The sequence below is a fragment of the Erithacus rubecula genome (genome assembly GCF_903797595.1).
Source record: "Erithacus rubecula genome assembly, chromosome: 2".
NCBI lineage: Eukaryota > Metazoa > Chordata > Aves > Passeriformes > Muscicapidae > Erithacus > Erithacus rubecula.
The window spans coordinates 101,009,205-101,036,078 of NC_136685.1; the positions used below are offsets into that span (position 1 = coordinate 101,009,205).

The following is a 26,874-nucleotide window of genomic DNA, read 5'->3' on the forward strand; positions in this document are numbered from 1 at the left end:
ATGAGGACAGTGGGATGGGTCATGGATGCTCTCAGTCTTCATGCCAGAACAGGGCTCCTTAGCTCAGAGATGAGATGGACCCAATACCAGTGCAAGGAAAACCCAGCAGCATCAGGGTTGCTGCAGACTTGCCCCATGGTTTCACTAGAGGAAGGGATGCAGAGGTGTGTCAAGGCTGGTGGTTAATATCAGCACAGGATCTCTATCCACATGTGCTGAGGAGATTCTCCAGAAATGCTCCTTCCCACCTGCAGTATGACTGAGGGTCAAAAGAGGAAAAAAAATGATCCAGCTGTTCCAAGGACTGTGGTGTTGTGCACTCATGGGATCCTGAGTGTTGGGCTTAAACACCCAGCTCCTGGAGACATTAGGTTATGGCAAAAACATCACTGTCAGACCCAAATCAAAGCTGATTCTTGGCCTCTGTCTAGAAGGGTCAGCTTGGAAACACCCTCTGTATTGACCCCAGACTCCCACGAAGTGAAATGCAATGGTTTAGATGCTTTGGTTTTTTTGGTTTTTTCCCTGTCTTGAGGGTTTGGGACTTCTGGATCCTGGCCCTGCAGTGAAGCAAGAGGGGTTTTAGGGTGCTAGTAAGTGTCCCTTTGGTTTTCTGTTGTGCACTATCACAGCTTGTTCTGAAAGAGCCCCTGAGCCAGAGAGACAGCCCCTGGGACAGAGAGGTTATAAATGCAAATTTCAGAAGGGACTTTGCTGGGGGGAGTTTGGTGTCCCCATGCTGCTGTGTCCTGCTGGGAAAGCCCAGGGGCAGGGAGCTCAGGTGTGTGCAGGACCTTGGGCAGGGGCTCTGTAGCAGGCAGCAGGCTGTGATGGAGACCAGGCACACTCTAAGAATAGCCTGTGTTATTTTCACATCCTTGCTGTTTCTCCAACACCATTAGGAAGCAATCCTTTCCTCCAGGATTGCGGTCTCATCCCGGGGACAAATTTGCCTCAGCAATTTTTGCTGATTGGAAATTCACCTGGAGAGAAGAGCTACCATTTGTTCTGCCTACCCATTTTCCCAGCAGCTTTGTGCAGCAGAAACAGCATCAGTGCAGAAGTCTACCCAACGCAGGGCACTTGTTCACATCCCAGAATGATCACTGGGAAAACTGCATAACACCACCACCTCCTGGCAGAGGCACTTAAAGCCCTGTAATTCTGCTTTATTCAGTGAAGTCCTGTTGGTGTTGTATCTTAGCACCAGACAATTTTTTTTTTAATTGACACACATTCCTTTTTGTGGGGGAGAATTATTTTTGTGGGGCTTTAAGGAGTGCCACACGTGGCAAGCTTGAGTGTACCCACAGGAAGTTTATTTCTTGATGTCTCTGCTGCCCTCAGAATTTAAGAAGGCACCTCTCAATTAACTTTCCTGAGAGGATTTTTCCTACATGAGGCCAGGATACAGTGTACATTTTAATGGGAGTTGTCAGGAAAATTATTGATTTTGTTAGTAGTGTTTCTGAAATTGTGCCATTCTGGTAATTCTATCAGGTTCTCTTTGAAAGCTTAACTGAGAGTATTTTTATATCCTTCATTAGTTTTTTAATACACGATAATTTCCCCTAACTCATCAGCACAAAGCAAGATCAGCTGCCTGCTTGGTAACCATTTTTTTACTGTGTACAAACCTATTGCAGCAATAATTACAAACTGAACAAATTATTACAGATATTCATTATGAAATACTATTACACTGAGCCCGTGCTGCATTGTTACACTTTTCACAGCCATCACTTGCTCTTGAGTAAATGGTTTCATTAAAAGCATGAAGGGCAAACTTAATACTCTTCTGACTCACAGCAAACAGCACAAGAAATCATCCTGGCTGCTCCTCTGAGTGCTTGAGGTGTTTACCCTGAATGAGTAGAAAATGTTGACTCTGCTGCCAAATACTTGTAGCTTAACAGAGGTGCTCTAGGTGGCCAGTGCAGATGTGCAAGGAGAGGAGAAAGCCAGAAATCACAGCAGTGTGGCCTCAATTTCACTCCCCTTGAGCGTGGCTTTCTTCCATGTTTATGGGTTTTCAGTGCTGGGACCTGCCAGGAGCAGCAGAGCCTCCTTCATCATGTCTTGGAGAAGGCTGCTTCAGCTTATGCTGGGTGCTGGTGGGAAGTGCAGAGGAGCCAGGGATAGGATGTAAGCATTTCTCCAAAGGACAGGGCATTCAGGTTTGGGCAGGAGGGAGCAGTGGGAAAGCTGGTTTAAATAAAAGCATTCACAGGAGGGCAGAGCTGTCAGGTGAGTGTGGGGGAAAGCAAACCCAGCCAGAAAGCTGGCAGCAAGCACAGGACTGCAATCACTGCCTTGGCTTTTTGCTTTGTGCTGTTACTCCTTATTCCTTGTCTGGATCAAGATGAGAGCCAGGGGGAGGTCCTGTCCCCACAGCAGTGCCATAACAGTGAGCAGAGCCTCCAGGGAGGAGCAGAGGCCGCTGGATTTCTGCCTCTGTTGTTTTTGCAATGACTTTGCACTGTAGGAAAGACACAGCAGACTGGTCAACCACCCCAGGTTTAGCCACCTTCTGGTGAGCAGCTTTCAGCCCTTTTCTCACTTTTCAGTGAGTCCCCTGAAAAGAGCTGAAAAACTTCCATGCTCTTTTTTCTTTTTTTTTTTTTTTTTTTTTTTTTTCCCTGGAAGAGCAATTTTTATTTTACTGGGTGGCTCAAGGAGAAAATTTCTCTCCTGGTGGCCACAGTCTCCTGTGAGGCTTTCAGCTTCTGTGGTGTGTGCTTGTGGCTGTGCTCTGAGTGGTGACTCTGCCTTTGGGCCTGTCCTGATGATGTTCCAGGAGCAAATTCAGCAACCCTTGGGTCATGTGAGAGGGAACTGCTGCTCCTCCGCTCTCTAATGGGAGAGGACTAAACCTTGAAGGCTTGGGAAAGGATATGCTGCTTGTAAAGTAAAATTTAAGAAGTAAAATCTCAGTATCAGCAAAGCTTTCCATGTGCCTGCCCTAACCAGAAAGGCCATTTTTCCTTTGCATTCCCTTCACAGAAAAAGTCCTAACTGCAACCTCCCTTTCAAGCTTGTAAATTAGAGCCTCCAAAGCCCAAACTGAGCAGCTGATCATGATGTTGTCCATGAATCTGCTGAGCCTGGGGAGACAGAGTCTCTTCCATGCCCAAGCTTGAGCAGTGCATCGTGTTTCCAGGGGCTTGGTCTGTGCTGGCTCCCAGTGCTTGTGCCCATGCAAAGTGTGTAAGCTGCCAAGGGGCTGCTCTATGTTGCATTTGAGGCTATAGTTCCTTATATAATAGAGAAGCAAAAAAAGAGAGAGAGAGAGCTTTACTTAAAGAAACACTACGCTTACATAGGGTAGATCGTGCAATATAGAACAGAAAAGACTCATTGGTCCCAGAAGGCAATACCTCTTTGAAAACATGATTTCTGCAAAACATCACGAGACACTCACATGGCACAATCATTGTTAAAATTTCTTGTCCTTGTGCAGCCTGAGAAACCAAAGGCTTCAAGGCTGCTTTTTCCCTGGTTCCCAGCAGTATCCAATGACAGCTCTGTACCACAGGTTTTGGAGAGAGCCTTGCCAAAACACCTCTGGGGGTGGTTGGCCCAGGCTGTGTCATGCCAGGGAGGGTGGCACCTGCAGGCTGCTGATGCTCTGTGGTCTGTGCCCACCCTGAGGCAATCTTGGCCCATTGGCTCCAGCCCTTTGCTTTTGACTATGCTGTCCCTCCAGCCTGTGCCACCAAAACCACTGTTTTCTGTCCACAGCCCCCTTTTTCCTGCTCTTTCCACCCTCCTCCTCTACCTTCTTCTCCTTCTCCTGCTCTGCTCCCTGTTTCTCCTCCTCCCTTTTCCCCCCTTACTCTTGAATCTCTATTTCTTCTTCTCTGTTCCAGCAAAACGATATCAATCAAGGTGATAGATGATGAGGAGTATGAGAAAAACAAGACCTTCTACCTAGAGATCGGGGAGCCCCGGCTGGTGGAGATGAGTGAGAAGAAAGGTGGGGGATGTGCTCCGGGGCTGAGCCCAGCCTGTGTGTCCCTGTCTGGCTCACTCATGTCTGGCACCTGCAACACCGAGCTCACATCCCCGGTGCCTATGGAAAAGGGCAGGAGCAAGGCCACTCCCTGCCCCTCTGAGCACAGCCTTGCCCCAGACCAGCAGGGCAAGGCCTCAGCCAGGTGCTGGGGATGCTCCTGCCCTTCTCCATATGCCCCAGGGGGGATGTGCAGCCCCTTTCCCCCACCCAACCATCTCTGTCACCACAGCACCCGGGCGGACGTGACCTGCATGCGTGCGCAGCACCAATCATGTGTTTGCCTTTGTCTTGTGTTCCCACAGGAAATTCATTACCCTTAGAGTATTTGACCGTGAGGAGTATGAGAAAGAGTGCAGTTTCTTCCTTGTGCTTGGGGATCCCGTGTGGCTACGACGAGGAGTGAAAGGTGTGAGAGTAAAACCAGACTAGCTCTCGAGACGCTGCCGCTTTCTCTGTGTCTCCCTACTCTCACACTCCTTTCTCCTCCTCGTTCTCTGGCTCCTTGTTTTGCCCTCCCTCCTTCGAAGCTTGGCCGCTGCACCTTTTTGCTCTGTTTTCTTTCCTCTTTCGTTTGGAGAGGACTCCATCCCACTCAGCCCCAGGGAGCCAGGAGTGCTCCTGGGACCACCCTGGAGTTCCTGGGCAGGGCATCGCCAGCCCCCTGAGACATTTTGGGAGTGCTGCCCTGCTTTTAATCAAAGAGAACATCCAGCCTCGGCAAGTGAAAAGGGCAACACTGCATCATTTTTATCAGAAGATAAAGCAGATTTCACTTGAAATAAAATGCATGGTCAGAGCAGTAATTTTAGTCTTTTCGTACTGGCACTAGGGTCTGAAAATAGACGAAAATCACAGCCCAAGTAGGTAATACCATGAGATGCAATCAGTTTAGGTAAATCAGGTTATGTTCAAATTAAGTTTCATGGCTCTGCATTGGATAATAGCTTCTCACAGGAATAATAAAAACAATTTCCTCTCTCATCACATTTCTAAACCAAATGCCAAACTTCCCAAAAAGACAGAGTTCACCTATTTTCCCGTGCATTTTTTTTTTTCTGCTAGAAAATTAAGTGAGGATTAATGGCAGCAGCTGGTTCTGCACAATACTGGTGGCTGAGCACAAAGCACTTTTAGAGTTACTTAAGAGATGGACCATTATTAAAGTCTTTGCAGAATATTTGGTCTGCCCATCTTGGAGCTGATTTCTAATTTCTGGGACATCAGCTCTCCCTCCAGCAGGCATTAGGCTGTAATATTGATCAGAGCAGAGAGGGCCCTCAGTGGTTCCCTACTGAGTAGGGACATGCCACCTTCCTTTTCAGCTCAGGTGCTAAGTCAGCTGCATGGTCCCTTCCATCGTCTGCCCTGCTGGTTTACGTGACTACCTCACAAAAGCTGGGCTAAAAAATCAGACTCTGGCGTGACTCAGGCACTGCAGGTGGGGTCTGTGTCATTAAATGGTGCTGGTGACATCTGTGGAGCATGGACAGCACTGCCAGGATGAAGTTACACATGGATGACTCAACTCAGCAGCTCCATCCTTGCCCACAGGGGCCAGTGTGGCCTCAGCAGTCCAGCAGGAGCAAACATGCTTTTCAGATCCAAAGTTCAAAAATCGTGGTCCCTGCTCTGGAGATCCCAGCTGAAATTTTTATCTAAAAATAAAAGGAAAATGAAAAAAACAAAAAATCCCTCTTCCTGGTCACAAAGTTAAGTGAGGCAACCTGAGAGAAACTCAGGCTTGCCAGCTTGTTAGATGGAAGGCAAGACAAAACTTTAAAGGACTATTTAAAGCACTTTAAAAGACTATTTTACTACTTTGGCCATGCATTTTTTGGGTTTTTTAAGCTTGTTTCTTTGTACTTGGTCTGGTACAGGAAGCAGCAAGGCAGGAGGAGATGGTGCTCAGAGAGACGAGAGCATTTCTGAAACATCACTCCTGGGCTGTGGTGGGGCCCAAGATCCACTAGGGCACTAAGGGAGAGGCTTTTTCTTTTGTTTTGGAGATCTAAAATGTTAAACAACGAGACCCTTGAGCCAAGCCTTGCCACAGACTTTTCTTCTCTCATTGTCTATGCCAAAAGTGCAGCTGCCACTGCATTGCTCCCCATCAGACAGCTGGAGGAGGTCAAAGCCAGCAGCTGCTGCACATGGGACATCTTGTGTCCCCCCCGGGGCAGAACTGCCTCTGAGACCACTGGAAGATCTTGCACATACAAGTCAAAGGGGGAAAATGAATTTTTTGGAGTGTGTCTTTTAACCCCATATCCACCCCATACTTGCAACAGATTTTTATTTTAAACCCACGATCCCATGAAACATTTCTGTTTAGTGCCTGTCTCAACACTAATGGTATCCTGCAGCTTTACAGATCTAAAATCTCTGCCCTGGGATCTGGTGTCTTTCTGTGGATATCCCTTTTATTTCATTATTCATTTACTTTTCTTCTTCTGTGTTTGTCTCTGTCTCCTTCACAGCCCTGTTATTGAATGAGCTTGGTAAGCGCGCATTCATTTTTCTTTTCCATTTTTATGGTTTGCGTATTTTTGGAAGACAATCGATTTTGCTTGATGTTTTTCTTTGCTCACAGCATTCTTTTTAGGGTGGTCAGCAGTGTTTAAGACAACTCAGGTACCTAATGCCTCATCTTTCGTAGAGTAGAGCCACAAAGTCTTATTAAATTATATTATAAATATAATATGCATATTATATAATAAATATATATATTATAAATATATATTAATATTATAAATATTAAGAGGTGGTACAAGGAGCATTTTGGGGGGGTGATACTATTACAGCCAGAGTAAACCTGACAGCACCCCAAGATACAAACCCGTGCCACTCAACCCATCACCTCTAAAGTGGAACAGCAGAAACAGGATTTTCTGGTGGCTTGGGGATGCTTGTGTCTGGACAGGAAAGTTGACCAATCCTTTTTGAAGAGACAAACTTTGCCTCCTGTCTTGGGGAGACTTAGAGCCTTTGTATTTCCTTGATGGCCACCTCCAGGATAGGCCAGCTGGGGAGAGAAGCGAAGCCACCCTCATTTTCCCCAAAGCACCCACAGCCCCAGGGCAGACTTTACCCCTTCCACAGCATATATTGGACACCAAGGGGTGGCAGCTTGCAGATGTGGGTCGAAAAGCCTGTGTTCAGGTCCCCCCCACTATCCCTGGGGTGTGTGTTGGGGAGCAGGCCCCATGACCACAGTGGGGCAGGGAAAGAGCACCATGTCTGTGTTGATATGAAAATGCTAATCCTCATTTATTCTCTTTCTCTCCCTTTTTCTCATTTTTGGTTTCATCTAGGTGGCTTCACCATCACAGGTATGGATTTCTACTCTTCCCCTGTCCCCCTGTTCCTTTCTCTTAATGGCCATATGCTCACCCTGCTCTTTCCTCTTGGTTTCCTCTTTGCTTTTGTTCTGTCCTGGAGGGAAACTCTGGAATGGTAAGAAGGCTGTGAGCCACCCCAGCCGGTCCCATTAACAGTGTGTCCTCTCACAGAGTGCTCTGCCTGCCACACACACCTAACCCCACCTCGGGGAGGGGGACCTGTCACCCCCCAAGGGACAAGCACCCCCACTCCATGCCTTGGAGCAGGGTGGGCTTCTCCATTTGATCCAGCTGTGCCCTCCCTGCACACAGGGCTCTTCCCTCCCTTCCCAGCCTGAGCCAGGTGCCTGACCACTGTGGGAGGTGCAGGAGCCCCCATGGCTGCTTCAGATGTGCAGCCCCTGCCCTTCCCAGCAGCCAGACCCAGCAGCAGGGCTGGCTCCCCTGCCACGAGCCAACCCTTCCCAAGCACAGGATGAGAAGGTCCTGGCTCCCACACATTGCAGAGCTGCCCCCAGGAGCCCTGGAAGCAGTTCAGGTTTAGAAGGCTCTGGCTCCAAGGTGGGTCTGTCTGGCCTGCAGGAGGAGAAGGGCTTTCCCTCACCTCAGTGCCACCTGAGCAGACAAGGGGCAGCCAGCAAGGGAGCAGCACTAACACCGTGTGCCGTAAGAATGGAGTTTACTAACTGCACGGGGGCAGCTCGTACTGCAGTCCCCCCTGCTGATCTCCTGATGATCACTTTAATAGGAAAACCTGTCTTCAGGAAGGTCCAGGCTAGAGATCATCCTCTTCCTTGCACCATGGTCTCCATCCAAGGTACCTGTGGCACTGTGTCAGTCTCACTGAACTGACTGGGGTGTTTGCCTACTGACAGATTCACTCCAGTCCTTTTCAGCCCTGATGTCCTTCTGCCCATCCTCCCAGGACTGGGAGGGAGTTCACTGGGGTCTGCACAAGGGACAGTGACACAGGGCGTGCTGCCTGCAGTCTCCATGCCCCAGAGGTTGCACAGATGCCAGTGGAGATGCAGACCTGCTTCACTGATCTCATAGTCCCTCTGCTGCCTCCTCTTTCAGGGTTTGGAGCCAGGTGTTGGTCTGTGGATGGCTTCTTAAATCTCCAGCCCCATCACAGCAGGCATTGTCTGCCAGCCCCCTGTCTAAGGCAAAGCCCTGCTCTGGAGGAGGCAGAGCCAAGATTTCATATGTGTCTCAGCCCTGGTGTCCCAGCTCTCTTGTAACAGGCTGGTGGAATTGCCCTGTCCTGAAGTGCTGGGGAATGGAGCAGCTTTAGTGCTGATGTTTCCCCTTCCCAGCATCCATGTGGGACAGGCAGCAATTACCAAGCAATAAGCTATTCCCCAACCCCAAGATGAACAGGACTCTTCCTGAGGTTGGATGAGTTGCAGACCTCTTGGTAGCATTTCCTAAAGCTCTCCTGTCTGCTGCTCCATTATCTCCTTCTCCACTGCTCTGTCACTCACACTCCCACCTGGAGGCCTCCTGGCTTCCCCCTCCAACACAAAGCCAGATCCAGAGTGCCCAGCTGGGCCTGGTTCACCCATGGGCTCTTTGCTTTGCAGAGGAGAATGAGGAAAAGCAGCCACTGACCAGCAAGGAGGAGGAAGAGCGTCGGATCGCCGAGATGGGGCGCCCGGTCCTGGGGGAGCACACCAAACTCGAGATCATCATTGAGGAGTCCTATGAGTTCAAAGTACTGGTCACATCCTACTTCCCTGGTCTTCTCCCCCCCTGGCTGAGGATCCTCTTTTTTGGGTTTGCACAGCATTGGGAGGCACATGTTGAGCAAAGTGAGGCAGTGCATGGAATCACACACAAAACAGGAACTGGGATCCCAAATGCTGCAGGTTGCTTTAAAACATGAGCCTGTTCTCACAGCGAATTCTACACACTGGTCCTACCTACAGGCAGTCTTGAGTAAGCCCCAAGCCTGGCCCTCCCAGTGCAAAGGGCTGATAACCCCAAATGCAAGTAATGGTTGTGCAGCTCCATGAATGCATGTGCCAGGCCATTTCCTTACCTTTTTCCATTTTTCTGTAGTATAAAAATACAACTGGTCACCCTTACTGTGGCTCTGAGATGCTTCAAACTCCCACCCATGAGCAGGTTTCCAGAGGTCCTTTTTTAGCAGCAGTGAAGGGAAATGCGAGTAATCACATTTGGGTTTGCTGCTGGGGCTCCTGAGCTTAAAATCTGCCGAGCTTGTTCCATAAATACACGGCCATAAGCACTGGCATTGGTGGGTTTTAGCCCAGTATCTCCAGCCCCTAATCCTCTGCTCTGCATCTCCATGCACAGAACACAGTGGACAAGCTCATTAAGAAGACAAACCTGGCACTGGTGGTTGGCACAAACAGCTGGAGGGAGCAGTTCATCGAGGCCATTACTGTCAGCGCCGGTGAGTTTGGGCCACAGCCCGGGTGAATTACCATCACCCTCGCTCTCTGCTTGCCTTGGCTCTGCCACCAACACAGCCTGCAGTGGAGCAGCAGGAGGCAAAACAGGTGGCAGAGTTATTTACAGTGCCTGCATAAATAAGGCAGCCGATTAAACCCTTTTGTGAGGGCACCTTGTCTCATGTGTAGGAAACCTTCTGCGTGAAGCGTGTGCACAGCACCAGGCAGAGCAACACCTTGGCTGGCAGCAGACGGCAAAGGGAGAAAAGTCAGTTCAGTGGGAGAGATCTGAGAGGTGAACGCAGGCTGGGAATTCAGAGTAGCATAAATGATGCTGGTGTGAAGCAACAGTGCTCCCCTTCCCTGGTTCTGCCTGTGCCTTGTGGAGAGGACAGCGCAATAGGCAGGGTGCAAACCCTGAAGGCAGTCACTCTCTGTGAGACAGAATTCGTCCTCAACATGCCCTGCTTTCTGAACTCCTGCTGCCCCAGCTGTGGCTGGAGGATTATGGCTCAGCAGCCCCATAGCTGCAGCAGCACATGGTATCTCTGGCTGAACCAGATCCTGTGTGATCTTGTCTTCCCTCCCTTGGAGAATTGCCTTTCCCTCAAATGCCCTGTCATACCCTTCTCACAGGTGCCAGTTTACCAGGATGCCCAGTACAGGATATATTATCATTCCCATGTATGTGGAAGAAGAAAAAAAAAAAAGAAAGATCTCCTCCAGATATTGTTTTAACAGCTGGAAACACTGTCTGGATATTGCAACCTCACAGCCCAACTTGGGCTGTGTGCACGCATTAGGGCAAAATCCACCAGTTTAAATTAAATGCCTGGGGCAGGCAATTACCTCTCCTCTGGCTAAGTGTGCACTGAAATGCATGGCGGAGCACTCAGGTTCCTACCTCTGACTCTGCTATACAAGGTAACCTCTGCCCAGCACCAGGTAATTAAAAATGATGGCAGTTCCATTTACCCTCTGCCTCTGGAAAACGAGGGCAGGACACTGTGCAGCAGCTTTCTCCTCAGACTGTGATCCCTCCTCTTGTAGCACAGCTCTTCTCAGAGCCTCCAGGCAAGAGCCTCCCATTATTTTGCATTCAGCATGAACTTATCATGCAAGACAATCCTTGCTGCAGGTTTTGTAGCTAATATGGCTAAACGAATCTGTGCCAGAACCAATTATGTAATTGCATCCCATGTTAAAGCAAAGACAGTCACTGATGGTTGGATCCTGTTTCTGTGAAGCATGTGAAGACTGCAGTTATGTGTAAAACCTGAATATACAGCCTTGACCAGAGCTAACAGATGATTAACAAGCATTTAATAAACTGGTGTATTTTGGTGGACAGGAGCTGTCCCTGGCAGTTGTGGATCAGTGGTTTGTCTCTGAGCTCTGGAGGTACCCAGGCTTTAGCTCCTCAAGCTTTGTGCCAGATAAGTTAAAATGCCTTATAAGCTGGAGGCTGGGTTTGAGTTTTTTCCCCCACAGCTCACCGTAGATACCAGGTGAAAGTCATCTGTCACCACTTCAAAATGTAACAACACAATTGATAAAAGAAGCATTAAATCTCCATTTCCCACCCAATGATCAACCCAGGGCAGTGTTTGCAGAGGAATGGAGCAGTAGGAGTTGAGGTCTGTGGAAGGGCAGTGCAGGTGCAGACAAGGCTGTGCCACCTTGTGTTGGGCCATTCTGGGCTGTCCACAGCAAAAACATTCTGGGGTTTGCAGGCCAGTTTCTGAATGCACCCCTGGATCACCATCCATCTTCACTCCAAGTCACCTCCACATGATCTGGCCAGCTCTTCAAAAGAGAGACATCATGGCTACTTAACAAAATGACAGACAGATCTGGATAAGTGTTGTGACAGTGGAATTCATGTTCATTTTTCAGTCTGTTTCATCATCTCTGTAAACATTTAGGTCAATAGCAGTCCTGATGTCACCCTGAGCTTGGCAGATTGAAATACCTGCTGCAGAATTACAGCATGAGCACAGCATGGTGTAGCCTGCCATTAGCAGCCTTTGCATGTTGGGGGAAAACACAGGCCAACATAGGCGGGAAAACTGTTCCTTATCTTCACAACAATGCACAGGAACAAGTATTTATATCTGCCAAAATAATAATGCAGATTAGCTACTCTTTCTGCCATAGTGACTTTGAAGCTCCAAAGCTTGCATCCTTCTATTTTTAAGGAGCTTCTTCCAACAGCCATGCAGGGAGACCTGGTGGTCCATATCCTTGGTGGGGAAAAAAAAGCATCAAAGACATGGAAAATCACCAGATAAAATGCAAAGGATGTCTCTAATATGACTTACAGTGGCCTTGGAATACAGAACATTCGTGACTTAGAAACTCATCCTTGTTCCTTAGGGCAGCAGGAAAGTTCCCACTGACTTAGTTGGAAAAGTGTCACCTCCCCTTCAAGTCTGGGAGTGGTTCCAGTGTGAGCAGGATGAGTTTCTGACTATGCCACAGTAGTGCTGTAGTGCACTGTGCCAGGCTGGGGAAGTCCCACGTTTGCCATGCAGCCTGCCCAGGGCACAGGCTGGCTCTCCAGACAGCTCCTCAGAGCTGCAGGAGTCAGGGAAGGGGTCACCAGCCCCAGGGGGCTCCCTGGTGGGGTCAGCCCACACTGTGGGCACTCCCTGCAGGCTAGATGCCAAGTGGTTTGGCAGAGACAGGTGAGGTGCCAATGCCTGTAGCAGGAAAGGGAGCTCCCACTGACCTAGGACAGACCAGACACCAAGGAATGGGCAACCAGAGCTTATAGGGAAGCATGTGAAGGGGCAGGGAAATGCAGCAGGGAAGCACAGCTAGCAGTGATTGAGCAGGGAGGCTTTAGGGCAGGCAGAAATCCATTCCTTGATCCAGTTTGCAGCAAAGGTAAGGTGAAGCACCGGAGCAGCTCAGCAGCCACCAAAACCAGCTGCCCACCCAGAGCTGGAAGCAATTGCAGGCACTTGTGGAAAGCAGCTCAGAGCAGCTCAGAAGGGGCTTCCCTGTGGGAGTATCCACGAGGCAGGAGTTGATCTTTGTGGGTTTGCCTGCCCCAGTCAGCTCAGCCAGCATGAGGTCAGTGACTTCTGACATCCTCGGGGGGAAGGGCTCTTGGGCAGGGGCTGAGTCCCAAAAAGCATCTGGTGATTAGACTCAGGGAAAGGTGCTGGCACAAGGCTCTGCATTTTCTGAAGTGCAGGTTGTTTTTTTAAACCATTACCTCTGGGGTGTCTCTCTGCTGTGGAAAGGAGCAAGGAAAGGCCATCGAGCCACTCTGACAATTGCTCAGAAAATAAGATACTTGGAAGTCAAGGCTTTCCAGGGTCCAAATCACAAGGCACAGCATTCTGGGGGGTTGTGACCTGCACAAGAGCTTTGCCCAACCTCCCTGTGGATGAGCAAACCTAGTCAGGCACTGCTGTTTTTCCCCAGGGGAAGACGACGATGATGATGAATGTGGGGAGGAGAAGCTGCCCTCCTGCTTCGACTACGTGATGCACTTTCTGACCGTCTTCTGGAAGGTCCTGTTTGCCTTCGTGCCCCCCACAGACTACTGGAATGGCTGGGCCTGCTTTGTTGTCTCCATCCTGATGATTGGCCTCCTGACAGCTTTCATTGGCGACCTGGCATCCCACTTTGGCTGCACCATTGGCCTGAAGGACTCGGTCACTGCCGTCGTGTTTGTGGCCCTGGGGACATCGGTGCCAGGTGAGCACAGCCACGGGGTTTGCTGTGAGGGTCCATTTCCAGCCAGGCTGGGGCTGGGCTTGGGCTGGGGGAGAGCTGTGCTCTGCAGGTCCCAAAGCACAGGTTTGAGATTTATGTGGAAATTGGTTTTCGGTCTCAGATGGGCTGGAAGGATAGAGCCAAGATGTGGATTCAGTCCCATGAGAATTATTTCAAGGACCATCCCCCTGCAAAGACTGTGAAGTGTCTATTTCTGTGAGCAGCCTCCGTGGTATCCACTCTCAGAGTCTTTGGTTAAAATGCTGCTTGTATTGGGAGTCCTGCATTTTGAGAATCTGCTACTTTAACCTTGCTCCTGGGTGAATTAAGTGTGAGTCCATACTCAGGGCACACTTTCCAGCATGGACAACTTGGTGTGAGACCTGGCTCAGATGGATCAAGGTGAGGTTGGTTGGGCTGAGCTAGGGGAGCTGCTTGAAATGCAATTTGTGAAACTCTGGGGATTCCCATGTCAGCTTGTGTAAGAGCCTGTGTCTTTCACTCACCTTCTCCCATGGGCTGTGCTGGGCTGGCAGAGCCTGATCTCTGAGCAAGGGGCTCTGACCCACCCCAGCCATCCCTTGCATTGGTCACACCTTCCCTCACCACCTCCAAACTTCCAGTTATCGGCACCCAGATGCTCCAAGATCCTGAAATGGTCCTAATGCTACCAAAGGCAAAGAGAAGAAGCAGCAGAACCAAAAGAAAGAACAGGTCTGGGACAAGGAACAGAAGAAGAAGCATCTCTTAGACCTCTGGCAGCAGAAGCTTTAGGCAGAGGTTTTGCAGGGCTTCTTCACATGTTTGACCCTGAAAATCCTCCCTCCTGCTTTTGCTGACAAAAGGTGGCATTTAAGAAGTTCTTTTTTAGGATGCATTGGGCTACTCTTGTTTTGGTTGGCTCCCAGGCCGTGCTGTGTTAGCTGAGTGCTGGTTGAACTCCTCCAGGTGATGGGCAGACACCAGAGGAGAGTGCAGAGAGATCAACACTGGCAGGGACCTTCCCTGCATGGAAAGCATAGACCTACAGAAGTGCAGGTGGTTGTTTCTGCACTCATCCCTTCTCCCCCAGTGGCAGCTGCAGAGCCTTGGAGGTATCAGCACTGTTCCACAACTCAATTACTGCACCATGATCAAGGTCTTTTCCTTCCTTAGCAATCAGGTGCATTTCCATGACAGCTTTTTTTTTTTTTTTTTTTTTAATTTAAAATTTTAAAAATAAAGCAGACTTTTTATTTCTTTGTTACAAATGGACCCTCTGGCTGTTCTTATATGTGCCCATCCCCTCCTGTTCCATGGAGCTGGATCTTTGTGCCAGGTTGCACTTTGCCATCTCCCCTTGGAGCCTGCTGGGGAGGAATGGAAAGGAAATTCTGCAGAGTTAAAAAACATGAAATATGATCTCCTTGTTTTCCTGAGCCACACTGGGCTGCCTGTACCCAAGGTGATCTGGGAGTGCAGATATGTTCAGGACTCATCTTCTCATTGTTGGCTGAGAGTGCTCACCTGAACAAACCCACTAATACCTCCTGCTCTTCCTCCCCCCTGCAGATCCAGAGTGGGTTTGGATGTAAAATCAGCACTTCCCTGTGGTGCAGAGCAGCTTCATGCTGGTCTGCCTGACACAAGGTTTTCCATTTAAATGGCCAGCCAAGTTTTATCACAGGTATTAAAACTGCCAGAGCACCTGGGCAAGCATGAACCCATGCTTTTTCTTCCCAAGGGATGGAGGCTGACCTAGTTTTCCAAAGTGCCAGGACCTGCACAAGGCACAGGGAGGCAGAAGGTGCTGGAGGCCATACTGGAGGAAGCCCTGTGTTTCTGACCATTGAAATTTCCCCCTGTGCATTTCCAGGCCCTGATGGCCCAGAAGAACCAGATGGTGCCCCAATTCCTTGGAATTTCCATTAGAAGGGGTCGTGCCCTATCTCCTTACCCATTACTCTCTTCCCCCAGGTGTTGCCACTGACACTTGTCCCCCATGCTGCCCTCTTTTCTTGGGTGTTTCCTGAGGGTTTCTCCACTCCTTTCCCCCGCAGACACATTTGCCAGCAAAGTGGCAGCCACGCAGGACCAGTACGCAGACGCCTCCATCGGGAACGTCACTGGGAGCAACGCGGTGAACGTTTTCCTGGGCATTGGGGTGGCCTGGTCCATCGCAGCCATCTACCACGCCGCGCACGGACAAGCCTTCCAAGTGTCCCCTGGCACGCTGGCCTTCTCTGTCACCCTCTTCACCATTTTTGCTTTTATCAGTGTGGGAGTGCTGCTCTACCGGCGGAGACCCGAGATCGGAGGTGAGCTGGGCGGGCCGCGGACTTCCAAGCTGCTCACATCCTCACTCTTTATCCTCCTCTGGCTCTTGTATATATTCTTCTCATCTCTGGAAGCCTACTGCCACATAAAGGGCTTCTAAAGGGACAATCAGAGATAGTAAATATGTGTATATCTATATATATCTATATAGAGTGATATATAGGTATAGATATAGATATAAAGCTGTGCATAATGAACAGAGAAAGAATAAAAGAGATTTGCCATGTTCACACACCTGCTGATGGAAAGCGGCTTTGGAGCATCCTTTGAACTAGGCAGGACCCCAAAGCCAGCAGGACCCCTCCCCAGGCAGCAGCCCCAGCCAGGAGCCAGGGGCAGGGCCCTTTCTGCAGCTCGACCACCAGGAGTGACCACCAAGCCCTTCCCACGCTGACTCCCACCCGCCGGCCCCAGGAGGACGATGCGAAGGCGACCAGGGCGCCAGGAAGGCCGGAGTAGCCAGTGAGAAACAGAGCAGTGGGCAAGGGAAAGAGAGGAGAGCAAGGGTTCTGATCTCCCACTGCCACCCAGCTGCCTTTGCCACTCGGGAACAGGTGCCCTGGCCCTGCTGGAGAGGAGCGAGAGACCGAACTGAAGACAAGGGGAAACTGGGAGCTTTCCAAGGATAGAACACAAAGCGTTTTCGTCATTGATTTGGGGTTGGTTTTTTCCTTTCGTTTTGGCGTGTGTACAACTAGCATTTCCCACCCACACGCCCCTCACCTCTCCCTGTCCATGCTTTGGGGGTGTGCAGCCGCAGCCTCGTGTCCAGAGTCCCAAGCCGAGGCTGCACGGGGCGGCGGGAGCCTTCCTCCTGCTCCTCCGCCTCCTCGGGCATGCTGTCGTGGTACTTGTAACATTTGCATGAATGAAATGAAATCTATCTGTATATAGCATCCTATAGAGATAGTCCCCTCCAACCATGTGGGTTGAGCATTGCAGATTACAGGCATTTCCTTTTCACTGGGTTTTATTTATTTTAAGTTAGTTGGGTTTTGCCATAGGGTTTTTGTTTGTTTGTTTCCTCTTAGCGGGGGTGGAGAGGATGGAAAGCTGTCCCCACTCACTGCTCGTGGCGTGGCTCCATGAGAAGCAATAACAGCCATGCAGTTGTAGGTTTTCAGGGGAGGAAAACCCATACCCCAGAGACTTCAGGCTCTGTGCAGCTCTGTGGATGGGAGTCCTCTGATGTGCTGAGGGAGGTGTGAAGGCCTCCTCTGCCTACAGGAGGTTTTGCACAAGGCCCCAGGGAGTGAGTGGGGTGAGCAGCCCGAGGGGAACGAGCGTGGCTGATTCCCAGCACCTCACGCTTCTGCCTGTCGAGTCAATGGTGCCTCCAAGCCCTTGGCCCCCTGCTATTCCCTGTGTCCCTAGAGGTGTTGTGACAGCCCCTGTTTCTGAGTGTTAAGCCATCAGGACCGGTCCCCAAAGCTGGTCCCTTCCCACAGAAATTGGGAGGCAGAATAATCCAACGTCAGGGCTGAAGGGCCGTACGAGATCTCCCACTCCGTCGAGTGTGCCAGGAGGCATCCCCCCAGGAAAAGGTCGTGTTCTGCACTCTCCAAATCCAAAATCACTGGGCAGGATGAGACAGGGAGGTGTAACTAAGCATCAACCCCCTGATGCCAGGAGTGCAGGCTGGGGTAAAGAGTCGAGCCAGGGAAATGTGGGTGTGGAGCTCCCCAGGGTGCAGCACTGGTGTGGGGAGATGTGTTCTGACCCCACACCCTTTGCCAGGCTTCCTGACATTCTAGCCAGGCAAACTCCCAGCCTGCCTGTCCATGGTGAGCTCTTCCCACTCAGCTGAAAACCATGTCTGATGCTTGTACCATAACCAGCTGGCTGGGGATATTTGTACTCATCTTGAACTATCTGTGGAAATTTTAATTAACCTGCTGTAAGGTTTTCTCTAGGAATATGAAGTTGTGGGTTTCAGGTTTGTTTTTTTTTTCTTCTCAAGCCTTTTTTCACTTTCAATTTATTTTGGGGTTTTAAATTTTTGTTTCTCATTATTTTGGGGGAAAATCAAACACAGGTGCAGGTTGTTCAGGTCTATGATTACCTTTATGTACAATGATTTCATTTTCATCTGTTTGGCTTCATTTTTTTTCTTTGTGTGTATTGCCCACCACTATAGGCAGTGAGTCCACTAATTGTGATGATCCTTATCAATGGTACACAATGCACAGAGAAATAAAGTTTGTAATGATTCCTGATCGATCCAGTACTGCTCCTGCATATTCTCTATGGAAAACCCTTCTCTCCCCTCCAGCTGTTTCCCCTTTGTACCATCTCTCCTTGACTCATTGGTCTGCCTTCCCTGTGTTCCTGCCTCTGGCAGGGGCAGTGGTGCCTTGGCACAGCCACCCCTGCCCCATCTCATACCCTTCCTCCCAATCCATCTCCATGGTGCCTCAGGCTCGGTGTGAGCTTACAGCCCGCTCCACCCTCAGGGGGATGCAGGAAACTACCCAGGGACAGAGCTGCAGGGCAACTCACCCTCAGGGGCCAGGTGCTGACTTGCCCTAGGCTTGGGGTGAGCTGTGGGTGTGCCCCTAAACCACCAAGCATCTCTTTCTTCTTGTGTCCTCTATAGAGCTGTTCCTTCTCTTGCTCCAGCTTCTCAGTGTGCTGGGTTAAGGAGGGAAAATGCCAGAGATGCATCACCAGGGCAGGGTCCATGGGTTCCCAAGCAGATGTGAGACACCCCAAGAGGCTGGGCTGCTCTCAAGAGGTGCCTGCCCCTGCCCCAGTCTGGGTGCTGTGGCCATTTCAGACCCACGTGCCTCGACACAGCTCAGCCACACTGAGGAGGAGGAAAGTCTCCAAATGCCCAGGGATGTTGCTCCTCCCTGTGTTTCATCCAGCATCTGTCGAGCTGTCCCCAGTTAAACCCTCCCTGCAATGCTTGGGAGGTCCAGCTCTGACAACTGAGCTCAAACACCAGCCCAGGAGATGGGCCCCAGGCAGGCACTGCCTTCCACACTCCTGGCCAGCACTGTCCCTTTGCTTTTCCCAGGCAGGGCATTGTGGAAGCAAAGCAGCTCTTCTGACCCAGTAATTGCATCTGCTGAAAGGTGATGTTGGTATTTTCCCCTCCTCATTTGCTTCTTCAGAATGAATTGCCTTCTCTGAAGTAATTAACAAGTCAAATGGGACTTGTGCAGCCACTCAGGTTAGCAGGCAGTAAATAAATAACTCTTCTATTCACAGAGCTTTCCAAAGGGAATGGTGGAGCAGTGCTTGCTTAGGACAGGCCTAAATCACAGGCTAAACACCAGCCCTGCTCCTGCAGTTGCTGTGTGCCAGCTGAGTGTTTTGGCATTTTACCAAGGCTATGCCCAGTGTGATGGAGTGTGCCCAGGGGCTCACGGAAGCGTCACGGCGGAGCAGCGAGGGGAAGCAGCATTCCCAAGGGTGCCAGTCTGCTCTTCTGCACAGTCTCCTCTTCAAACCACCCTCTCTAAAGGCAGAAGAGAGCTGCCCTCCCCAGGAAGACTCCAGCCCAGGCTGGGAGGCAGCAGAGGAAGCACATCCCCAGCACAGTTGCTCCTTACCACAGCTCGGCTCTGTGGATCCCATCTCATGCCAGAGCTCTCCCACCTTTTCCTCATCCAGCCTCCCCACCCTTGTCTGCACAGGGAGAGCATGGAGCATCTCTGATAAAGGCCTGGGTTTATGGATGTTGCCAGAAGCAGCAGTTTAAACCCTTGGCCTCCATCCATCTGCCTGCCCCATTTGCTCTCACTTCTCTCATCACCAGCCAAAGGCAGAACCTTTCCATGGAAAAGGATGCAGCACGTGGCAGAGTCAGGCACCCAAATAACCCACAGGCTGCCAAGCACATGGGCACAAGCAGAAGGAATAGCCCTAACTAACCATCTTGGACAAACCTTATTGCCAGCTCTTCAGGGCTCAGTGGGCATGGAGGCAAATCCAGGCACACCCTGAACTCTAGGAAAAGGAGCAAAAAAAAAAAAGAAGAGCCATAGATCTGCAGTGCCCCGTGCTGAGCCCAGCTGAACTGCCACTTGTGCCAGAGCAGTACAGGAGCTGCTCAATCTCAAGGAGGGAGCCCCTCATCTCCAACCCAAGGCTTCTGCCCCTGGGGTGCCTCTGGGGTGACCACAGGACTCATTTGTGCATCTTCATCCCTGCTCTCTGGAAGGACAGAGGGGAGAAGGGAGGCCTGGAGCCCACTGTGGTCACAAGCCTGGCTGTGAACTCACTGCACTATTTCTGCTGCAGGCAGGGACTGGGGAGCCAGAGCCCCTGTGTTATTGTTACAGCTATTTTTAAATTCTTGGGTAGGAAACATCGGCATTGGTGGCCATACACATAACTCAGGAGGAAGTTCAACTACATTCCTGGAGGGACAGAGCTGAGCCTAGACAGAAAACTTATTGCTGGACAGTGTAATTCCAGGACAAAGCCTTGCATTATTTTCTGTAGGCTTTGGCACCCCAGCCCACCTGGAGAAACGTGTTTGCAGAGTACCTGGAACCTCTCTGGCCTCTCTTGAGCAGGCAGTGACCAACTACTGACGCCTACACACGTGCTCAGCACAGCTGTGGAAAAGCCTGTTTGTCTTGTTAAAAATTGGCTTGCACAGGAAAGCATCCAGAGGCGTCTTTATTCTTGCAAAAAGCACCGAGGGACAATAAATACAGTGAGATTCCTCACCTTTTAAGGACTTGAGCCTTTCTGTTGTTGGAACTGGAGGTGCCAAGAGCCTCTTGCCAGCCAGCAGCACCCCTCACACAGAGGGAAGGGACACTGCAGGGGAAAGGGGCCTGCCTAGCCAAGCAGGAGCTGTTATCAGCAAAGGCAGACAGGAGCTTGCTGCTCCCAGCAGGATTTTCTGCCTGTGGGATGCCCCTGAGAGCATCCAAGGAGCCTCCACAGGGCCTTGCTCTCTCTGTGGAGCATCTGGAGTCCTGCCCTTGGAACCCAGTGCCCCCAGGGTGGTTCACAGCCCTCTCCTGCAGGCTCTGCACCCTCCCTTGGCTCCTTCCCCCTTCTCAACGGGAATGCCAGCTTGGGGCTGCCCGCACTGCGAGTGTAGAACAGGGCCCTGGGCACCCTCTGTTCCCAAACAGGTGCTGTGCAGCACTGCTGCAGCTGGGTGTTCCAGTTGGAGGGCATGGGGTAGGGACAAGGGTCCCCCCAGATGTGGAAACCTTGTTCAAGCACTGCCACAGCACGTCCCCTGCCCTGGCTGCCAGGGCACGGACACCTCAATCTGTGCACAGCACAGTCTGCAGCTCCTCTGGCTGTGCGTGGGCACCAACCCAGGCAATGTTATCTCTTTGATCCAAAACAGCCCTTGCCTGTTGCTCTGCACCAGGAAAGCTTCCTGCCCCTCCCAGAACACTGCCCAGTTCAGGTGGCAATGGGAAGGACCATTAGTGACCCCACCTGATGCTGGGATCCTCCACATTCTGCCCTGAGCCATCTCAAGATCCCAGAAATCACTGTCTGCACCCAGGACAATCCAGCCTGTGGCTTGCTCTGTGCTTGCCGCCCCTGTGAAGCCTCTTCATGTTCCATCTTCTCCCAAGCTCCCTGCAGAGAGGCATTCCCTGTCCCTCCCTCCTGCTCCACAGCTTTCCAGTGTGGGACAGATTTCCTTTCTCACTGCACTGAACCATGACTTGTTAGCTCAGCCTTGCTGTCTGTGTCTCAAGGCAAAGATGAACCACTCCACATGCTGGACCTGAGCCCTTACAAACCAAGGAGCAGGCGAACTTCCATACACACCCCAGCACACTGAGCCCCTCCTGCTCATCACCCAGGCACAGCCATTCCCACAGGCACAGTTTTTATTGTTCCACTCTCCTTCACTCCTTCTGTGGAAGATTTTTTGCTGAGTTTTCACCATTATCAAGTCCCACAGGTGCTCCAATTCCAACCCCCAACCCAAATATTGCCTCTGTGCTTCCAAAACAAACTAATTTGCTTTAGCTGGGGGTTCGGGGCTTTCCTGCTCTTGCTTGAAATGGGCAGTAGAGCAAGTTGCCATGGCTTGGGATGCTCATCCACACTTGGAGCTCCTAAACCCTTGCAGATGTGGGAGACTGCCACAGGGCTCTCTCCCTGCACCTCCCAACCTCTTTGCTGAGGTGGGATTTATTTCTCCTCCATTACTTCCAGCTCAGAGGAGTCTCTTACAGATGGGAGGATGAGACCTACATGGAACACAGCCTTGCTCTGCCTTCCCCATGGAAATGGCCATGCCCATGGCACTGCCATCCCCAGAAGTGTGTGCCCCTGGCAGGTTCCCCACTCACAGAAGTGTGAGCTTCTGGCAGATGAGCTTCTTTGCAGAGATACTTAGGAACAAGTGGAATTTCTAAGTCCCTGTGAAATTGCTGTGATGGCACAAGCAAGGTTGGATCCTGGAGGTGAAAACATGCCCCAGAGCTTATTTGGGAGCACTAATGAAAGGTTTTGCAAACCAGTAGCTTTGTGACTCCCAGGGATGTGGGGAGGTGCACAAGAGGATTTCTCCTTGTTTTGTATAAAGCTGAGATGCCTCCCTTGCCTTCAGCTCCAGCCCTGGCATTTCCTTGCAGCAGGAGCAGTGGATGAGCTGCCCCTTGGCTGAACTCCCCCTGTTCAAATGAGAAGGAGCTCGTGTCTGTTTGTAGCTGCATTCACTTGCCCCATGTTGCCTCCTTCATCCTGTGAGCTCTTGAGAAAAATGTGCCCATGCAGGGAGCCTTGCAGGAGCCCTGCTTGTCCTGCTCTTAATCAGGAAACATGAACTACTTTCTGCAGCTCAAGAGAGCAAAAGATGGCAATAAATACCTCTTATACTACAGGCACTGTGTTAGCAAGGAGGAAAATGTTATTTACTTTTTTTCCCTGACAATACTTGTCCTAATTCTTATTTTCCATGATGCATTAAGCATTAGGAGACACAGTTCTGCACACAGTCCAGCTCTCAAGACTACCTGTTGAGGACACTGCTCATCAATCCAGCAGTTTTATTTGTGGATGAAGTGCAGAGGGTGGTGAATTCTCCTACAGTTCCTATCTCCTGCTGGCAGACACACAGCCACACTGGCTAAACCCATACAACACAGGGTTTTGTAAAATGCAGCCCCTTTTACCCTGGGTCTCTGTGCCTAGAAGACCTGGGATGAGGTTGTGAAATCCAAATCATGAATTTCCTGAAGACCACTCAGCAGTGATGGGCACCTTCATCCCTCCTGCTGCCTCCAGGCTGTCTAGAGAGGTCTCTGGCACACCTGGTGCTCCCCACATGTGACTGTCACCGCTCACCAAGCGAGGACAGGACAGGAGCAGACAGACCATGTCCTACCTCCCGCCCCAAACACAAGCCCATGGATATTCCCGTCAGGAAGCAGCCAGAGTGCCAGGCAGGCAGCCCTTGGGAAACCTCACCCATCTCAGAGGCAGCAGGTTCCCCATGGTGCTCCCCACTGAGGGAAGGGGTGCTCTCAGCTCAGCATCCTGCAGGCACAGCTACAGGAGACACCTGGGCTTGCTCATGGCACCATGAGCCAGAGAGGCCTGCAAGGAGTGGCCATATTTCAAATGAGAGACAAATGAGATGGGAATTAGTTAAAAAAACTTGACAGTAGGGGTAATTTAGATCCATCACGCATTTCCTGCTATAATGAAGTGCCCCAATTATCTTGATGCTTGAGTCACCACTCCAGTTCTCAAAAGTCATTTCTGCACACTTGAGCAACTGCTCCTCCTTCTAGAGTAACCACCTCAGAGAGAAACTCATCTTTCTTGGCAGAGATGTGATTCCTGTCAGCAGCTCCTCCCACTGTCCCTCCCAGGAGTGGAGGGACACTCGGGCAGGGAGCTACCAGCACAGCCTGTCCCAGGGCTGCTGGACACTTCCCACAGCAAGAGTCCCCTGGAACAGTGGGATGCAGAGGGAAAGAGCTCAAAGTGGCTCTGAGAAGTGATGGGGACAGCTGGGGGCTGGATGCAGCCCACGAGGGGAGGCAGGCAGTGGGTGTGTGGTGAGTCTCATGGACACCCTGTGGGGCTGGGGACAGCACCACCAGGGCAAGTTGTCCTCTGGAATTTTGGATGTGCTCCAGAAAGAATGGTTCTCTTTCCTGCTCTGCTCTGACAGCTACCAATCTGTGACAGCCAGCAATGTGTCCCTGCTCAGCAGCCCGAGGGGAGCTCCCTGGAGCAGGGAGGAGGCTGTGCCACCCTTCCTGACGCACCCAAAGCCACCTGCCACAGTCATCCTGTCACCCATCACCCTGTGTATGTGTCCCCTCACAACCACAAGGCACTCTAGGGCAGATCTTGTGCAAACCTTGACAGAGAGAGAGAGACAGCGAGATCTCTGACAGCCCAACCAGCCCCCTGGTCCCCCCACCAGGGACAGGGCAGGCAGTTCCCAGCTGGACAGAACCAAATTATTCCAAAGCTGGGCTGAGAGTGTGCAGGAGAACTGGTTTGCCTGGAGACAGAAACCAGAGCATGGATCATAAATTCAACTCCACCTTCCCTCTGCCACCTGGCACTGCCCCAGCTTGTGGCCCAAGCTGAGTCAACCCCAGGCTCAGCAGCTGGAGCACCGCAGTCTCTCTGTCTCTGTCACAAAATTCAATGGCACAATGCAGCTACACTATTTGAAAAGCCATAATATTTGTTGGTACGACTCTTTTATTACTGTCAATTTATATATATATTTGTTGATAAAAGAGGTCATCTTGGGAGACACTTCCAGTCTACTGGGAAATACTTGTGCGATGCTGTATATTCTGTACATGCTGTATAAACAAAGCAAAATATGTAAATCTAAATGTTTGGTGGGCTCGGCTGCAGGGGGAGATTGGGATGAGGCAGAGCCCCTTTTGGGCCACCACGGCTCAGGCTCAGGGTGCCAGCAGAGCCACCTTCCTGCTGGGCTCTGGGCAGGTCTGGGGCAGGATGTGGACAGGGCAAGGGCGGCTCCCCCGGTGCTTTTCCCCACAGCAAGGTGAAAGCGGGCGGCTTCGGGAGCCCCGGCGCACAGCGCAGGATCCACCGGGAATTCTCAGCGTGCCCGGTGTCACCCTGCCCCCAGCCAGCACCACACGACATCTCAGAGCCTCGGGGGTCCCAGAGAGACCATTCCCCGCGGGAAGGCTCCGAGCATCTCCAGCTCCTTGCCACGCCGATCCAGCCGCCCTTCCGGTGTGTTTTGCAGCAGCTGTGACCTCCCAGCCCCACACACGCTGTCAGAAAACCTGTTTCATATTTTCCGTGGTATCGATCTACAACTTTTGAAATTATTGGACACGGTCGTGGTAGCCTAAAAGTTGTGCTGAGCTCATATATTTTTATATTTGTGGTGTTTTCCTATCAATAGAGAGTAGTGAACCCTATAGCTGAAAGTGAACTATTCAAAATAAATATATGACTGCAGAAAATATTTGTAAAAATTATTTATTTGAAATATTCTGCCAAAGATAGCTCTCTAATGATCTGTAAGATGTCGTTTCTCTCTTTTTGCTCTGAATGTCATTGTGAAAAGACCTTTCTCACCATATCTTTTGAAGATTTTTTTTTTTTTTTTTTGTATCTTTAAGGGCAAAGAAATATTCCAATGATTTTTTTTTTTTTTACTAGAGCAGTAAATGGAATAGTAAGGAGATACGAGACAACTCTGCAAACAGGATCCTGTAACAACCAGTCTGAAAATCCAGTTTCTCCTGTAGTTCCTCTGGCTGACAGATAGGGTTTGAAGCCTGAGACAGCTGTCCAGCAGAAAGACCTTGGCTGCTGCTGCTGTTGTGGCTGCTGTGGAGCTTACCCAAAGGAGAGAAATCTCCTGAGAATCCCATCCCCAAGCTCGGGGCATTTATATCCCCTTGCATCCAATCTTAGCCTCTTCATTATTTATGGGCATTATTTATTTATTAGCCCTTAACAGGCCCTGTGGCACATGGGGAACCCTCACCCAGAGCTTTGTGGGGCTTCAGTCCAAAGCTATTCCCTCCACACCCCTGCCAGCAGCCCTGAACAGTGGCACAGGGAATCCTGCTGGCATCCAGACCTGTCCCCTTCCTCCCATGGGGACACCCAGCCACCAGGGTACACGGTGCTTTAGCAAGAGGATCCACCCCTGCAGGCATCCAGCTAAAACAGGGGGAAGTACAGCCTTTTACCTTGGAGAAGCCGCCTCGATTAGTCTTTTAGAAATTACTAATTTTATTTTATTTTTTTTATCGTAAAGCAAAAAATCTTCTTTCCCTTCTTCGTTTCTCCCTTTTGAAAGAACTTTTCAATACTAGGGAAGGCCTTCATTATCTTCTGTGATCCCCAGGTGTGCTGCGGTGGAAATAAATCCTCAGCCACGTCTGTTAGGCTCCACCACTTCAAAGAGATTTTTGGCTCAGATTTTTTTCCCTTCTGAGCAGATTCACAGTTTCTTAGATGTCTTGGTCATAAAGGTCTGGAGGAATTAATTGGTAAAAAAAAAAGAAATAAAAGCCCTGTTCCAGTGAATGTGTTTCCACAAGCGATTCAACTTTTGACTCCCCCAAGGTCAGGCACGTGTGCAAGTGTTTTTATTGGGAAGGCAGGTGGGAAAATCAGTTTCCAAGCCATAGGGTGTGATGGGTGTGATGAGAGACCTGCTGTCCATGGGGCGTGGGTGGCACACTGCAGCCCTGGGAACACAAAGGGAATCTTTGTTTGGCTCTCTGAATGCGGGGCTACGCAGCTGCCGCGTGACAGGGAAACGCGGGCGAGCCAGGGAAGACAATGGTGAGAAGAATTGGGATTCTGATCACTGTGCATTTTGTTAATTAGTGAATTCAAATAGTTTTATTTTTACCAAAAACAGATAATCTTTATTCCAGTAAAGACAACTGTTGACTTGAGATATATATATATATATATATATATATATATATATATATATATATATATAATTTGAATGGTTTATATCCTGTTGCTCTAACTACATAAAATGGAAATATGTTGCAAGTTGTGTCATTTCAATATACAAAATAAATGACTTTTCCCTGCATGCTGCCTGGGTATGTTGTGATTTGAATTAAGATTTATA

The 26,874-nt window shown here is 50.3% G+C and overlaps 1 protein-coding gene across 8 annotated transcripts in view; it reads left to right on the forward strand.

Moving 5' to 3' along the window:
* SLC8A1 (solute carrier family 8 member A1) overlaps positions 1 to 18,035 on the forward strand; it is a 117,189-nt gene extending 99,154 nt beyond the window's left edge. For 4 of the 8 annotated variants that reach the window (XM_079324172.1, XM_079324170.1, XM_079324171.1 and 1 more), the window contains 9 exons: positions 3,870 to 3,976; positions 6,493 to 6,513; positions 7,327 to 7,344; positions 7,454 to 7,468; positions 8,102 to 8,170; positions 8,937 to 9,067; positions 9,673 to 9,772; positions 13,206 to 13,481; positions 15,539 to 18,035. In XM_079324172.1, the coding sequence (XP_079180298.1) occupies positions 3,870 to 3,976; positions 6,493 to 6,513; positions 7,327 to 7,344; positions 7,454 to 7,468; positions 8,102 to 8,170; positions 8,937 to 9,067; positions 9,673 to 9,772; positions 13,206 to 13,481; positions 15,539 to 15,915 (1,114 nt within the window). In that variant the 3' untranslated portion in view covers positions 15,916 to 18,035. Of the gene's footprint in view, positions 1 to 3,869; positions 3,977 to 4,317; positions 4,422 to 6,492; positions 6,514 to 7,326; positions 7,345 to 7,453; positions 7,469 to 8,101; positions 8,171 to 8,936; positions 9,068 to 9,672; positions 9,773 to 13,205; positions 13,482 to 15,538 lie in introns of all 8 variants that reach the window. The other 4 variants (XM_079324176.1, XM_079324177.1, XM_079324174.1 and 1 more) reach the window with 3 other exon arrangements.
* Positions 18,036 to 26,874: the final 8,839 nt, after the last annotated feature.